Source organism: Protopterus annectens, chromosome 4.part1 (assembly GCF_019279795.1).
Source record: "Protopterus annectens isolate FY-2018-M chromosome 4.part1, PAN1.0, whole genome shotgun sequence".
In the NCBI taxonomy this organism is placed as follows: Eukaryota; Metazoa; Chordata; order Ceratodontiformes; family Protopteridae; genus Protopterus; species Protopterus annectens.
Window position 1 is genome coordinate 545,826,202 of NC_056734.1, and position 16,968 is coordinate 545,843,169.

Below are 16,968 nucleotides of genomic sequence, written 5' to 3' on the forward strand. Positions count from 1 at the left end.
GAAGCTATGACTTCTGGAGCCATTTTTAGGTAGTCTGATGATAGCTTGTCTACAGCTACAGAAGTAGTTTTAGTTTAAAGAGCAACTTTCTTATGAGTGACGTACATACTGGACTAAATATGAAGAGCTGTAGGTGGTTTTGATTGGACAAGGGTACAGTGTGGGGAGCAGATGTATTAGTAGCTAAGAGAGATAATACTGACTGTATAAAGTAGGAATTAAACTGTATGGGATAGGGTCTGTTATACTGTCTGTTTTTGGAGAGGTACTAGTGGTATTGCCAGGATGGAGTAGTTTATTTAGTGATGACCAAAAAAAGTTTTGGTTGTTTATATGTTTGTCTTGTAGGTTGGTATAGTATGTTTGCTTATCCTGTTTGACATGGAGTTTTGCAAGGTTTCTAAGATGTCTAAATTGCTGGAGGGCATTTTGAGTCCTATTTTCATACCAGTTTTTCCAGGCTTTATCCTTTTTATCATGATGTTTTGTTTCCTTTGTCACTCATGGTGCGGGGCTGGACTTTACTCTTTTATTATGTACTGGTGCTACATTATTTAATGTCTGTAAGACTATGCTATTAAAGTGATCTACAGCAGTATCTAGCAGCCTTGTTCCAAGCACATTCCAGTTATATTTTTTAGTGTTTCAATTAAACTATCTTTGCTGAAATTGGCTGTATTTCATATTTGATTATAGATAACATGCTTATCTTGGTTATGGTGAGTTCTAATAGCATATGTTGGTATGTGGTCACTTATGCTATCTGAGAAGCAGCCTACTTTTGTCAGTTCATCTGGTTTGTTATTAAAAATCCAATCTAATGTTGAGTATCTAACTAAAGTTTTACTGATTCTAAGTAGGAGTGGTTATTACTTGTCTAACATTGTATAAGTTTGTGGATTCAGTGGGGTTAGTACAATTTATGAATTGCCAGTCTGTAATTAAGTCTCCAAGTATTATAGTTTCATGGTTACTTTGTTGGGATATCCAATATAAGATGCTTTCAGAGGTATCAACATTATTCTCTGGTGGTATATAAACTGCTGTTAAACATATAGATTTCCAATTGTTGATTTTTAGGAATTAGTAGGTCAGCTTTGGTAAATCTGGGTATTTCCTGTGAAAGGAGGGTAATGTTAGGGAATTTTTATACATGGCTGTTACACCACCTACACACTTGTTTTGTCTGTCATGCCTGAGTATATTGTATCCTGGGGAGTGATCTCATTATCCTTTATTTCTTTTTTTTAACCAGGTTTCAGTAGCTATGACTATATTAGAAATGCATGTGACAAGACAAGTATATATGTCATGGAGTTTATTGCACATACTTCTTAGGTTCATATTTAGTAAGGTGAGTTTGGATTCTGTTTTTGCTGAGATACATTAGGTGACTGCTTTATTTTGGAGTTGAAGTGATGGTTTTATGAACACTGGGACCAGGGTTGCAATGAATATCTCAGCTAATTTTTTGGATTGATATTTTACAGAGGGAAGAGTGTGGCCAGTTGCATTTTGATCTTGGTTTGACATTTGATCGTAAATTTGGATGTTTAGGTTTAAGATATTCATAGAAAAATAAATCAGATGTGGTATGTTTGTAGAGATAGGGTGTTATGGAGAAAGACAGATCAGGTAGATGTTGATATTCTTTGTGAGGATTGGTTGAAGTCCTAAGTATCTGAAGGAGGTGGATTTGATAACTGGTGATAAAGACTAGTAGACCGAGGAGAAACAGTAGAATAATCTGACTTAGGGGCATCTTATTTATCTTGGGTTTTATCTTTGTTGTACATTAGGATAAAAAAATGTTAGGAGGGTAGTGGGTTGGTTGTAGAGATGTAATTTGATAGTTATAAGAGGCAAGGATTAAAACAATTTGCGCGAGTCTTGTGTGGTAAACTAAAGTGGGTGTTACTATTTGGAGTAATTGTATTGATTGTGTTTCTATTGGAGGGAACTGATGGTATTGGTTAGAGAAATATATAAGTGGTGCTATGGAAGTACAAATATAGAGTAAGAGGGGGTGGTTGGAATTTGGGGGTAGGGTAGAGGAGTGGAGTCAGACCAAGCATAAGTGTGGGTGAACGATGTAGGTTGAAAACATGTCAAGAGACAGAGAACACAGTGACTTAATGTAAACAGCCACAAATCTCTGAGAAATAAGTAAAAAGAACAATGCAGTGTAAAAGACCTTTGTGCTCGTCGATGAATCTCTAGGCTTTGTTGCTGTAGGACACAGTTTTAGTAGGAGAGTTAGTCCGATATCACCTTGACCTGACTACTGTGATAACAGCAAAAAATTGCACTTAACCGTTTTAACAACTGTGTAATGTAAGGAGGTTTCTATGAACTTTGCATTTCAAAGTCCAAAAGATTACCTCAACTCCCACAGACCAGCAAAACAATGAGAAAAAGTAATCCAGAATGCAGTGGTTCAGCTCTGGAAAATATTAGCTGAGAACTCAAAAGTGGTTACCTAAGAAGAGAAATAAACTTAAGAAAGGGAGACAGTGGACTATACAATTAACTAAGCACAGCTAAATGAGAAAGTAACAATGGGACTGCTGTGGTGTAAGACAATGAAGCTATTATAGTGGACAAAGTTCTTTGTTTCAGGCTGCCATAATATTTCTAATTTATATACAAATATAGCCCACAGACTGGTGCTCAAACTGCAGACATCACTGTTACTGTTATATCTATTTGCTTGCAGGGACACTTCTATAGAAAAATAAAAAGACACTAAAGAGACAGTTGAGTGCACTGAGTTGAAGTTGACTGTGCACAAATACTAGCTCAGAACTGAAAATGGTTTAGGAACTGTCTCAGGCAAGGAGAAATAAGAAAGGAAGGGGGGGTCAAGGGTGGTTTCCTTGAAGTCATGCTGTTCCACTAAATACAGGAGAATATAAATAATGGGAGTAACAAGTCTAGAGAAATTGAAAATAAATATTAGAGAATGAAATAGTTTGAATAGTAAGAGTAAATGTTAGTGTCTATTATGAAGAAGAGAGTAAAAGCTGATCAGCAGGATGTCAGTGGAGGAGGGTTTACAGCTATAAGGTTATTGCTTACAAACTATGACAGTGAAGCACTTGTCTTCAGACTAGTCAATATGCAGGTGACTGGATGCCTCTTAACACTTAGTTAAAGCACAAGGCCAGAGGTGGAAAACAGTTTGTCCTAATTAAATGGTGTTTGGATTGAATGGGCTCACACTGCCTATTTGGATGAGACTGATGTGTGTGTGTATGTATTTAAATTTCCAGTGAACCTGTTGAAGAAAGAGAAAAAGAGATGCATTCAAGGTTCAGTAGAAAGCAAATTACATTACCATGGGATGAATTATATGCAACAGAATAGTGCCACCAGTAAATGCACTAAATTGTAAGTGGTTTCTTCATAAATAAGAGAAATTAAGTTCTGTAATACAGTTGCTGTGAGGGGACCACCATATCCTCAGAAGGAAACAAACAGTACCATTTTGTTAACACCCTTACAAATTAAGGACATTAATCTTTCAAAAATCAGCTTTTTAGCACCAGAGCAACAAAGTAACACTGAACAATTAAGGATAAAGGAGGACAGGTTTGCAAAAATAGCTTCAAACCTCACAAGCACTTTAAATAGAACCTAAGTTTTAACAAGCACTTACTTTAACTTACAGTCAAACAAATTATTTTTTGACAGTGAAAGGACTTGATAGTGCTAATAGATCTTTACAGTTTAGATAACCTTTCTAGCTTATTTAACACCACTTGTAAAGAGTTATGCTAATAAAACATTCAGTCCTTATGAAACAGTGGAATTATGATAACAAATACTGGTCACCATTATAATTGCTGATACAAATCAATTAAAGTACAAACAATAATTGCAAGTCATACTTAGAAGGTACAATTACAGGTAGAAATTAGACTCAGCAACAATGGCTACAAAGCACCAGTTAGATAAACACACATCAGTTGGTAAAGTATAATTATACACTTCAAACATTCGATTATCTTTTATCACTTACCCTGTAAACTCCCTTGCACCCTGCTGGGGAAGGGATGATGAGAGAGTGGGGACAGTGAATTATAAAATAGAAAAAGTATGCAGTAGTAGAAAGAAGATACATGTACAAAGAAAATGGTCAAGGGAGAAGGGGATCCAGATAAGTACTAGATGCTAATGGATAGCAGCAATTTGTTGCACCTGACTTTTATATCAGCCTGGGACTGCATTTCATCATTTCCAATGCACACAGGCAGACAGCAAGGGTTTTGCTGTGAGAGAGAAGTTTTCTTATTTTTGGAAATCTTTTTTTTACTGGCCCTTTTTTTAAATATTTTGTCCTCCTATCCTTCTGGATCAAACCATCTGTTTCTTACAGCCCTTTTCAATTCCTCCCACATCTGGCACCAAAACGACACCAAGAGGCTCAGGAAACAGCCCAAGACTTTGGTCATTAATCCTCCATTGTCCTACATGTGATTAGGAGAGTTAACATATGCTCCTAACAGACCTCCCCCATCAGCATGCAAGCATGGTAATGCAGTGCCAATAGGTCAAGCCCAGAGTGAGTGAGGACTACACACCTTTTCTGCTTGGCTGCAGTTTAGATACTGTTGGGCTGAATTCATGTCCAAAAATTCCTGTGTGCTGGAATACGATACTGGGACTTCTCACAGATGCACTTGTGTGTCGAGAGAATAAGGATTCCTTGACAGAGGGCCAGGGCACCTCTGCCACTAATTTCCCCCCTCCCTAGCCAGTCCCTTTGCACCAGCAATGCTATTAGCAAAATGTAGGTCATCTGTGTAACACTTAGGTCAAAACCTTCATTTCACAGAGCTGGCATCTTCTTGGATCCATATATGCACCTGAAAGACAAACAATCTGGCATCAGCACATCCAGCTGAATACCAGTATTTCCCTTATGAAGTCGTGATATTGAGATATCTTGATTAAATTCCACATTTTTCCCTCCCTTAAATAAGTGCCCTCTGGAGGAAACCAGAGATGAAAAAGCACTCAGTAGGGGCCTACACAAAGATGGTTTGTTGAACACAGTTATGAACTTGCAGATGCACTAAGGGGACTGATGCCGCATGTAGCTCAGCCAGAGAAGTGGAGCGCAGTCAGAAAAAAAATCTGACACTGCAGGATGATGAACTTTTCACAAAATGCCCCCCGCTGCCAATTTAGAAAGACAGGACATTGATAAGGTAACTCCAAACTGGAAAGGGGAGGATACCTATGCAGTGATATATGGTGGAACCATAGCCGGTTTTAGGCACCAGCGAACCCACCGGTGGATTAGCTGGGGGCTGTTCCCTGGGGGCCAAACAACAAAGTTTATCTTATCCTGATATTTTTTTTGTCACATCTAAAAAACCAACAAAAGGCTGCAGCAGTCTAATAACTTAATAAACTATGAACTTTATAAATAACTATAATTATAAGGTATTTCTGGTTATTTTCTGTTTGTAGTAACAGTGTTTTGTCAACAGGCATCAGAATGCCATTAACATTTTACTACTGACATAGTGCTCTAGCTAAACTAAAGCTGACATTTTCTTCGGACATTAACCCCACTAACTATAACTACATAGCAAAGTCCCTGCAAAACCATGGCTGGGGGCTGGGGCCCCATAATCATCTTTCTGTGGGGGGCCCAAAAAAACTGAATGACTGGAAAAATGAGGATGAAAAAAGGTATTAATTTTTAACTAATTATGCTCTGTGATATGACCTCATGATGATATGAGACTGAAGGGATGAAGATGATAATGAACATGAACAATATAAGCACTAGAGGGACTGATAAGAAGAGCTGATTTCGAATTTCATCAGGGCTAGATTCTCTGATGCATCAGATATAGTTTCTAGTAGAGGTATAATAAACTATATTCCAGTTTTAACTTTCTTAAAAGAATTTATAATCAATTAAATAAATATATAAATGCAATAATATCATAAATAATAAGTAAATATGTTAATAATTTTTTTAAAAGTTACTAAAATAACATAATTCAAACATATTTTTTATGGACAATACATAAAACACTCAGATGTCTGAAATGACTGCTGCAAATCAGACTGTGATGATTGCAATATGAATGATTTGCAAATGGAAAGAGACTTTTTAAAGTATGAACAAGTATGAACAAAATCAGTATGAACAAAGAGAAAGTAGGACTATGAATTACTGGATGCATTTTCTCAATGGGATAATCTCAATGGGATAAATCTTACTGCTTCTGCTGCTAAACAGCGGTGACTAATCTGGTGTGTTCTACCAATTTGCTGTGGCAGTACTGCTTGCTGAAGCTACTGCATGAATGTGTGTGTGTGTGTGTGTGTGTGTGTGTGTGTGTGTGTGTGTGTGTGTGTGTGTGTGTGTGTGTGTGTGTGTGTGTGTGTGTGTGTTGTGTGTGTAATAATGATAAACATCAATGACATTATTCTGTCTGCATCCATAAAAAATGCAATAACAACATTATATATTTCTATCAATAAAAGAGAACATATATATAATTATATTCAGACACTTAGATATTCTTATATGGACATTTCATTACTTTACTTGTTCGTGCTCTACGATAATGATAATCCCTTTCCTTCCTTGGACTCAAATGGGGAACAAAAAATCATCTGCTTGTGTTGCTTGTTGTCAACAAACAACAAATTTGTCTTGTTGAAAAAATGTATCAATTTTTCGCTGAGATATTAATAACCTTTATAATATCCTTATTACAACCACACCCATTCTAAAACCACCCTGCTCAAATGTGTGTGTGTCAAAAGCTATTATTGGTTGTGCACAAATAGAAATGTGTGTGGTATGGGCTAGGAGGTGTGTTACATCTAGATCTTTAGGTTTCATTACATTATAGCTTCTCATTGCAGTCAAGGGCAGTGTTGTGCAGACCCCAGAGGTGTACAAAGTAATTATACACAGTGAGCAGAGGGGACCAATGAAAAGGAGCAACAAAGGTGTGTTTAGAGAGGTTATTCTCAACAACATACAAGGCACATATACATGGCCATATTGACGGCTGGGGTGAAGAACATGCTATGTATATGTATATCATCAGTCACTTGAATGTGTATGACTTTGGCATATAATGAAAGAACATCCTATGATGACAATAGAGATCTCTGCATGGCAGTGACTTGTGACAGAAAGTGAGGTTAGAGGTAGGCAGCAGTTGAGGTGAGCATTAAAGGGTAGGAAGTATTTTAGATATTTATGGTATAGACTGTTACTACTTTGACTGTCAGCTAATTAAAGCTTATTTTGGTATTAATTATGTAAAAGCAAGAAAATAATTATTTTTTCAAATTAAAAATTAAATTTTAATTAATTTTTGTATTATGCCTTAGCAATATAGAGAAAATTAAATAAATGCATCTGTAAAAATGTGGAGAAAATGCATCTAAAGTTCTGGTTCACCCATTTCATAATAGGCTCATGCTTAGGCCTTGTTATGGTTAGCCAGAATGTGTTTGGCCTAGGTTGTTTTAAATTTTAAGGTGATGCTTATACTGGATGTGCCTAGGGGGCCCCCAACTTGACATTTGCTGGGGGCCCCCAAAATGCTAACACCGGCCCTGGGTGGAACATCAAAAGGATTGATGTGAAATGATAGATTCTCTATCAAACCCTTAGGTTATCGAACATCTAAAGCTCGATCACTAAATGTTGAAGTCTGAAAATTGCAAACGGCCATTTTCACACAGGGAAATGAGTTGTTTGGCCGTTACGCAGATTTTGTTCTTTCTCCGCTGTAGAGCGATCTCGGAGTTGGTATATTTAGTTAGGGGGGTTGTGGGGGGCGAAGACCCTCACTTCATTTCTGTTTAAAACATTTTTTTTTTATTTGGCCAACAGCATTGTTTCCCTATGTGGAAACGGACGCTTTCGATGTTAAGGGTTCGATATTTTGTGATCGACCTTTAGGTGTTCGATAATTTAAGGGTTTGCTCACCTAATGCAGACCCAAAATGATACACTTGTTAAGCAAACTGAAATAAATAATACAAATAATGACATTCAGATAACGCTATACAGTTTTAGTCAAATAGGTGCAGAAATCAATAATCTTGCTAAGAAAACACTTCTATCTCCCTTTTAAAGAAAGCATATGCCATTAGTATTAAGAACTCTGTAGGTAAATAAGACAAAAGTAACCATTCAAAGGCTAACATCTGGAACTGACAGCATTCCTGCAACTTAAAAATGTGTGTTATGGGTGCACCAGGATGAAACTGACAATTCTGCAAACCCAAAGAAAACAACCTGTGACTTTTTTTCCGAGGAGAAGGCAAACTGAATATGTCCTGGGTTATTTAATTGCAAACAAACTCACCGATAACAAATTGACTGACTCCACAGTAAAAAAAAAATATAATAATAATTTACTCTACAGTAAAAAAAACAATAATTCTAAAACCTCTTTGTTAAAAAAATAAATAATGCAAGAAACAAAAAAAATACATGAAAATATGCAAAATACTTTATGAGAGCAAAAGACTCCATTCCATACCCCATGCAGGACACCTCATACTGCCTGTAACCCCAAACCCAACTAATACCTTAACTTTGTCTAAACCTAAACTTAAAATTAATCTTACTCCAAAACCAGATCCACTCTACCCCCAATACTGCAGCAATTTGCAACATTTTCAAAAATAATGTGACCAAAAGGACTCAGCCAAAGTTCTCTTGACCAAGTTATCATCAAATGAGTATTCCTAAAAGCTTAGATTACAGGAACATGTTAGGGATATTAAGAATGTTAGACTTGAACACCGTCTTGCTATGCATTTTAAGTTACATCATAATACTGATCCAGGGGAACTTAAGGGTACCATTTTGAAGCAAATAACTCCCTATGATAAATGTCTGGATATTAAGAAAAAACTACTGTATAAAGAAACTGTATTTATTCTTAAATATGGAACCCTGACCCCTGCTGGACTTGACATAGATTGCAATTGGAAATTTTTAATTTAATTATTTAATTATTTAATTCTGTAATTGGTACTATCAGGGGCTTTTAGGAATACTATTTAAGGTGTGTGATTAGGTAGTGTTTTTTACTCCTTGAAGGCTATGGAGCCGAGGTGCTAGAGTTTTTGGATTTGTACTATTTTGTAAAATAAATACTTCTTGTTAGATTTAGTGGCTTTTGTTGTTTCATCTAATTGTTCTTTGCTTTTCTACAATTGTGGTGTTATCAATAACTAAGTGCCCTAATATTAAATGTCTAGAGTATAAACAACTGATACTTTCTGTACTCTAAGACTCAAGCAAGCACTTTTAGCTAAAACTTCATACTCAGCTAGCATTTCATAAGCTATTACTGCAATACAAAAAAGTTATAACATCAATGCTGCAGTAACTAATTAAACATCTTGATATATAAATGCTGATATTGAATCCAACACAAGTGTAAGTAACTATAAAAATGCAGAATTTTATCCTATACGTGCTGTATTGGAAAATTGCTATTCTGTTTTCTTTTTCTTTACTTGTAAACTACTGTTCGATATTTAAAGGTACTACTTTTTATTCTTGTAGTTCGATAAACTGTCTGTTATCTGTGAAGCTTTTCTCTCCAGGCCTCTGCTGAAAATTGGTAATTAGCCCAGTTGGACTATTCCAGTAAACAAATGTTAAATAAATAAAAACATGGTGGGAATCTTGGGATAATATAGACAGGAAGCATCTTTCTCCCATGCTTTTTTTTGCTAATCTTTTTAATGCCTTAAAATGCTTGGAGTAAAATCCCAAGCTACACAGTTCTGGATGCACTACCAAGTGCCCTTTTCATTACCGAGTACTAAACCACTGCTAAGAGTATGGGGCAGGTGGATTTGGATGACACCTGAATTGTCAGCAGTTATTAGTTTGGGGAGGTTCAAAGGTATACTTCTGCTAGAATAGTTTAAATGTTGAAAGATCAGTGCAGATGGATTGATCTCCACTGATGAACATGGAAGAAAACCCTTCCTTCAATCATCCTCTGTGGGAAACACAGCAGTAATGTCATAAGACCCAGAAGGAACTGCTATAGTTTACCTCAGCTTCTCTCTGAGTTAGCAGACTTTCCTTTCAGTATTTAAATATATCAGTGCAATCAGCAAGTACAGGGCACTCCACATTTGCTTATTTAGTGAAGAATGATCATACAATGAATCGTCATTTTTTTAATCCTTGTTATTATGGTGATTATTCCAAGATGTTATCTATGACAACTGTCATACAGCAGGACCCACAAACAAAACAGGAATTTAGTTTACAAACAATATTCATCTGCTACTTGTACCCACCTTGCAAATTTTCTGGGCATGAGCTCCTGATAAGCTGCCACCAAAAACTGTAAAATCCTAAAAAAAAAAAACAATTAGATCAGTAAATAGCAGAATTAATTTATTATTCTGTTGAAAGACATACTTTGCACTTACAGAATTGTACAATATGCCAAACAGAGAGAGAAGGCATCTAACTAAATTACAACCTTAACTCAACTTACAATTACCAGTCAGTCAGACAAAGAGTTGTCCCACTATTAGCCAAATGAAATATTTTCACTTGAATCAGTATGGACTCAAAGAATATTTCAAATGAAGACAGTGGGCATAAGATGCTGCATAGTCCTTCTACCATCGCTGCATCGCTGCAATAAGTGCAATCTGCATTGTGGTAGTGTGTGTGTGTCTGTCTGTCTGTTTTCATTCAAATACATGCCACAATTGTCCATTTCTCAAAAGCTGGCTTTCCATTTTCAGCATGTAACATTGGAGACATTTGCAGAGATTCAGATGTAAGGCAGAGGTACCTTCAAGTGAACCTTACCTGCATACTTCTCAACCTGGAAACATCACAAATCTGGACAAAGGCCCGTGGAAAGTAGACACAACTGGCCAGAAATCTGGATGCTGATTAACATAAAATGTGCATGCATAATAATGTAACCCCCACCCACTCTGAAAGAATTGTGGGATGCCACCATTTTAACAAATGGAAAGCATCATACCTGTCAAATGTAGAGATTTCCACAGAATGACCAGATTTTTGCCTCATATTGAGGATATAAAATTAATGAAGATAAAACAAAGGCTATACCTGTAAACTAAGTACCCACACATTAATTGGTCCAGCAATACCTATATTTATGGGGACACAATAAAAGTATTTATGAGTATGGATTAAAAAGGATTCTGTTATGGCAGCTAAGGATATGTGGAAAAACAAAAATAATGCAAAACTGAGAAACTGGAAGCTCATTTATGGATATGAACAGCAGAATACAAACAGTGAAAATGTTTTAGGCCCTTAAGTTTTATATATAGGTCAGGCATACTTTTATCAACCACCGAAAAAGTTATGGACAATAATTAATAGAGTTGAAGAAATTTTTCTGGGAGGGGAGAAGGGCAAGGGTGAAGTGGGATGAGTTGATAATTTTAATGGGATAAGGTGGTTTAGGATTACATGATTTGAAGGGATATTTTAGAGTTACACAGTTAAGGCTCATATACATAACACAAGCGGAAAGCTATAATTCAAAGTGGAGTGGAGAGGGATGATGATGAAACAGGATAAATTCAAGAAATAAGGGAAGAGTGTGATTTTGGAAGCAGATATTTAAGAAGCATAACAGCAATAAAGAATGCTATACAGCAAGTGTTAAGCCAAAATAAGAATGGAAAAGGCAGATTTTACAGATAGGGAGGACTGCAATTAGCAGTGGCACACAGAACATGCAAGAGGGAGCCGGAATTTATGGGGGAAAAAAACTGGCAAAGGAACTAAGGTATTGGGAGCAAATGACTACAAAGGGAAAGGTAATAGAATGGGAAGAGGCCAAGAAGACATCTGTATTGTAGGGTACAGACTGCCTTCCTTATCAGGGGTTGATATCAATGTACAGGCAAAGAGAAAGGGAAAGGCAAATCCTAAGTGAAAGAAATACTCTGGTAAGAGTTTTTAGTTAAATCTAAAACAAAAGTTACTATTAAAAAGGCATAATTAATACAGCATACAAATACTGCACAATAAGTATAGGGATCAATCAGAGGAGGTTAGATGAGTAATTCACAAGGAAACAATGGGAGGATATATGTATGGCTCCCAAGTATGCAACAAAGTCTAGAAGATTCACAATTTTTGCTTAGAAGTATTTGCATATGTATTTTATACCCCAAGCAGATTCCAAAGATTTTTTTTCTCAGGTAGATGTCAAATGCTGGAGGTGAAATAGTGAAGAAAGAAGTGACTGGGGACATGGGTTTTGGGAGGTAATGAGTTGGCAGACTTCAAAAATTCCCTGTAAAGTACTCTGTCAAAAATACTGGGTGAACAATTTGGTGTAACTAAGGAAATGATTTTTGAGCTGGGGTACAAGATTTATATTGCCTACACATAGTAAGGTCTTGCTAAGTTTAGTTACAGTGACTGCCAAAAATGCAATTACTAGAAAATGGAAATCAAAGTCTATGCCAACTGTATCTGAAGTACTGCATATTGTAAAAGAGAGAAAAAAGAACTGGAAGTAGAATCTTTAGAAAAGGGAAGGAGCAAATTGCATAGGAAAAAAATTGAAATTGTGGGAACAATATGCACAGAATAATGTTTTGGAGAAGTGAGACTTAAGGGATGGCAGGAATTGAGCAAATTATATAATGTTAGATCGATGATAGTTATACAAAAACATGATGCATAATGTTTGCAACTAGGAACACGTTAATATGGTTTGTTTTCTTTTATATAAATATATATTTGCTTATGTCAGTGATAACTCAATAAAGGTGTTTAAAAAATATCAGTTCAACAGCTGCATGTTTCTAGTAAATACTACAATTTTTTTGTCTGTGTATTTAATTCAGGGCAGTTGTTTAGTTTTCTGACCTTTCTCCCTTGTCTCCTGATGCGAGTTTGATAACTAATGCCATAGTACCTTTCATGCATCAGGATTTAAGTTATTCACTTGATCCTGATTTGACTGACTAATTCAGTGATTGACTTGGCCAAGCTGAGCTACAACTGTACTAAGAAAGAAGATCCCTTTGTGTAGCGTGCAAGATAAGTAACTGCTTTTAGTTACAGCTTGGTGTATCATCTCATCATCCCATCTGCATTGTGGTTTACCACCTAGCATCAAAATCTAGGTAAAAACCCATGATAATTCATTTGCTATTTACTTTATATTTACAGCCATTGTCAACTAAAATAAGAGGCACAGAAATTCAAGGATGTAATTGGTATGGTAATCAAGAAAAGCTGGCTTTATTTGCAGACGTCATTATTTTGTAGTTGATAATTCCAGAAAAAGATATCTCGGTGTTGTGGAATATTTTAGACAGTTTCAAATCTTTTTAGGATATAAAATTAATGAAAATAAAACAAAGCCTATAGTTGCAAATTATATACGCACACACTAATTGGTTCAATAATACCCTTATTTATGGTGACATGGTAAGATGAAGTATAGGAATATGGATTAAAAAGGCTTCTGTTAAGGCAGCTAATGATTTGGGAAGAGACCAAACAAAAGAAAATGCAAAAACTGAGAAACCATAAGCTCTTGTTTATACATATGAATGGAAAGACACAAGCAGTGAAAATGTTTTTAGTCCCTTTAGTTATATATACAGGGCAGGCATATATTTATCAACCAGAGGAGACTCAGTTGTGGAGAATAATTAATAGTTAATAGAGAATTGAATGAATTTATCCAGGAAGGAGTTAGATGTGTCACACTGATCCTCCCAATAGATCAAGGTGATTTAGGATTACCTGATTTGAAGGGATATTTTAGAGCTAGGAAGTTAAGGCTCATACACACAACACAAGCAGAAGGTTATAATTCAAAGTGGAAAAGGATGATGGTGATGATGATGGAGTGGAGGAGTTTGAGAAACAATGAGTGGGATTTTGGATGCAGATCCTTAAGAAAAATAACAACCATACATAATATTATATTCATACATTTGCAGAAAGTAACTAAGTCAGCACAGGAATGGAGAAAATATATTTTGCCAATTGTGATGATTGCAAGCAAGGGTACAGAAAACATGCAAAAGAGACCTGGAATTTGCTGGAGAACTGACAAAGGAACCAAGTTATTGGAAGCAAATAACTAGAGAGTGAAGGGTAGCATAAATGAAATGAGACCAAGAAGTAGTATGGACCATTAGATTGCAGACTGCTTCCCTTACCAGGGACTGATATCAAAGCATATGCAAAGAGAAAGGGATAGGGGATTCCTAAGTGACAGGCTTGTTCTGGCAGAATCTTAGGACAGAAGCTGCTGTGAAAAAGGGGATAATAAGCAGGGTATATAAAATACTGCATGATAACTATCAGAATCAATCAAAGGGGATTAGAAAAGATTGTAAATTGCTTTACCAGTCTCTCTTCCCAATGGAACAAATGAAGGACACATGTATGGCTCCCAAGAGTGTAACAAAGTCCAGAATGTTTAGCATTTTTTGCTTGAATATTTTTACACCCCAAACAGATTTGAAATATTTTTCCCCCAGGTAGACAGCAATTGCTGGATGTGTGACTGGGAAGAAAGAGATAACTGGAGACACATTTTTGGAGAGTGTAATGTGTTGACAAAAATTCCCTGCAGTGTACCTTAAAAAAAAACCTCTGTCTATGTCACAAATGATATTCAATTAAGTAAACAAACCCATATTAACAAGTTCACATTTACAAACATTATACACCGCTTGTGTTCTTCCATACAATACAATGAATCCCACATTGCATAATTTGTTGAATTCCTGCCTTTTCTTAAACCTCATTCCTCCTCCAAAACACCTTTATGTATGTATTCTTCCCACAGCTTCCATTTTCTATGTAATTTGTTCCTACCCTTTTCTAAAGATACCAACCACCTCCTGTTGTTTTATCTCTTTTATAATATTCACTACTTCAATTACAGTTTGTTTAGACTTCAATTTCCATTTTCTAGTAATTGCTTTTTGGCGGCCACAAGAATTAAACTTAACAAGGCCTAACTACATCTGGGCAATTTAGGTCCTGTATCCCAAGTCAAAAAAATCATTTCCTTAGTTACATTCACTTGCTTGCACAATACTCATGATAAAGTAGTCTGTATGGAATTTTTAGTCTGCTGATTCATTACATTCTGAAAACATATGCTCCCAGGTACCTCTTTATTCCCCATCACACCTCCATTTGCCATTTGCCCAAGGAAAATTATGTGGATTCTGCTTGGGGTATAAAAACACCTATGCAAACACTTCCAAGCAAAAATCCTAAATCTTCTAGATTTTATTGCATATTTGGAACCATACATTTGTCCTCTTGTTGTTTCTTTGTAAACTGCTTATCTAATCTCTCTTCCCAATATTTTCTGGACTCCTCTGATTGATTCTTCTAGTTATTTTATAATATTTTATATGCCTACTAATCATCCCATTTTTAACAGCAGCTTCTCCTCTAAATTCAACTAAAATCTCAATCAGTACAGGACTTTCACTTCAGATTCCTCTATTCCTTTCTCTTTACCTATACGCAGACATCTATCCCTGATAGGAAAGGCAGTCTCTGGCCTGCAGTCCAAATGTGTTTTAGCCTCTTCCCATTCTATTCCCTTTCCCTCTTTAACTATTTGTTCCCAACACTCTTGCCTATTCTCTGTAGTCATCATCAGTCATCCCATTCCAGTGTTGGCTTAGTTCTTAGTATACTTTCTACAATATTATGAATATAATATTTTGTATGACTGTTATTTTTCTTAAGGATCTGAAAATCCCACTCTCTCCTTACTTCTTTAATTTCCTCTATTTTATCATCATCCCTTTTGAGTTTGAACTGTAGCTTGTTTTATGCATAACAGCCTTAACTATGTAGCTTTAAAATATCCCTTCAAATCCTAAACCTCCATGTTCTAGTGGAAGGATCAACTTATTGCAATTGACTCTTGCCCTCTTCCTCTCTCAGATAAAAATCCTTCAACTCTATTAATTGATATCTACAACTTTTCCTCTGGTTGATAATAATATGCCTCAAAAGTGTATAATACTAAAGGGACTAAAACATTCTACTGCTTGTATCTTGTGATCGATGATCATAGGCAATAACTTCCACTTGCTCAGTTTTTGTATTACCTTTTGCTTAGTCTCTTTCCGCTTATCTATAGCTGCCATAAAGGAACCCTTTTTTAACCTATTTTCCTAAATACTTAATTTTATAATGTCTCTATAAATATGGGTATTACTGGATGAATTCATGTGTAGGTATACAGTTTACAGCTATAGTCTTTGTTTTATCTTCATTAATTTTATACCCCAAAAAGCTTGGAACTGTCTCACAATGTTCCACAACACTGAAATGCCCTGTTTTGGTTTTATCAGGTACAAAGTAATGAAGTCTGCAAGGGACAACTTTTTTTGATTGCCATACCAATTATATCCTTGCATTTCTGAGTCCCTTATTTTCTTTGCAATGATTCTAAATATAACACAAATAAAGGGGTAAGAGAATACCCCTGCCTGGTTCCTCTGCTCATACAGGAACCCCTCATAGACACACATGCACACTTTAATTTTCACCTCTGATCCCTCATATATCTTCCTAATCAAACTTATTTTATTAGGGAATCTAAATGCTTCCATTGTGCTACTTGTATAATCCCCACTTACTTTTTTGAACACTTTCTCTGCAACAAGATCCATCAACAACAGTGGTATTTCCTTACATTCTGCTTCCCTTGGGATCATCACTGTTCTATTAATGTTGTCAAATGTTTGCATCACCTCCACAAAACCACACTGATACATATCTATCAGTTTTGAAAACACCTTTGCCATTATTTTAGCTATTACAGACAAACACTTTATAATCATGATTTAAATTAAAATGGGACTACATGAAGCTGGCTCTGATGGGTCTTTACAGTCTTTAGGCAGTTGCCACAGTTTTTTTCCAATATG

The 16,968-nt window shown here is 36.0% G+C and overlaps 1 protein-coding gene across 1 annotated transcript in view; it reads right to left on the reverse strand.

Moving 5' to 3' along the window:
- The window catches only part of PCCB (propionyl-CoA carboxylase subunit beta), a 1,126,289-nt gene that overhangs the window by 849,675 nt on the left and 259,646 nt on the right, over nucleotides 1-16,968 (reverse strand). Inside the window, exon 4 of the mRNA XM_044070351.1 lies at nucleotides 10,327-10,383. Coding sequence (XP_043926286.1) covers nucleotides 10,327-10,383 — 57 coding nt within the window. The remainder of the gene's footprint in view (nucleotides 1-10,326; nucleotides 10,384-16,968) is intronic.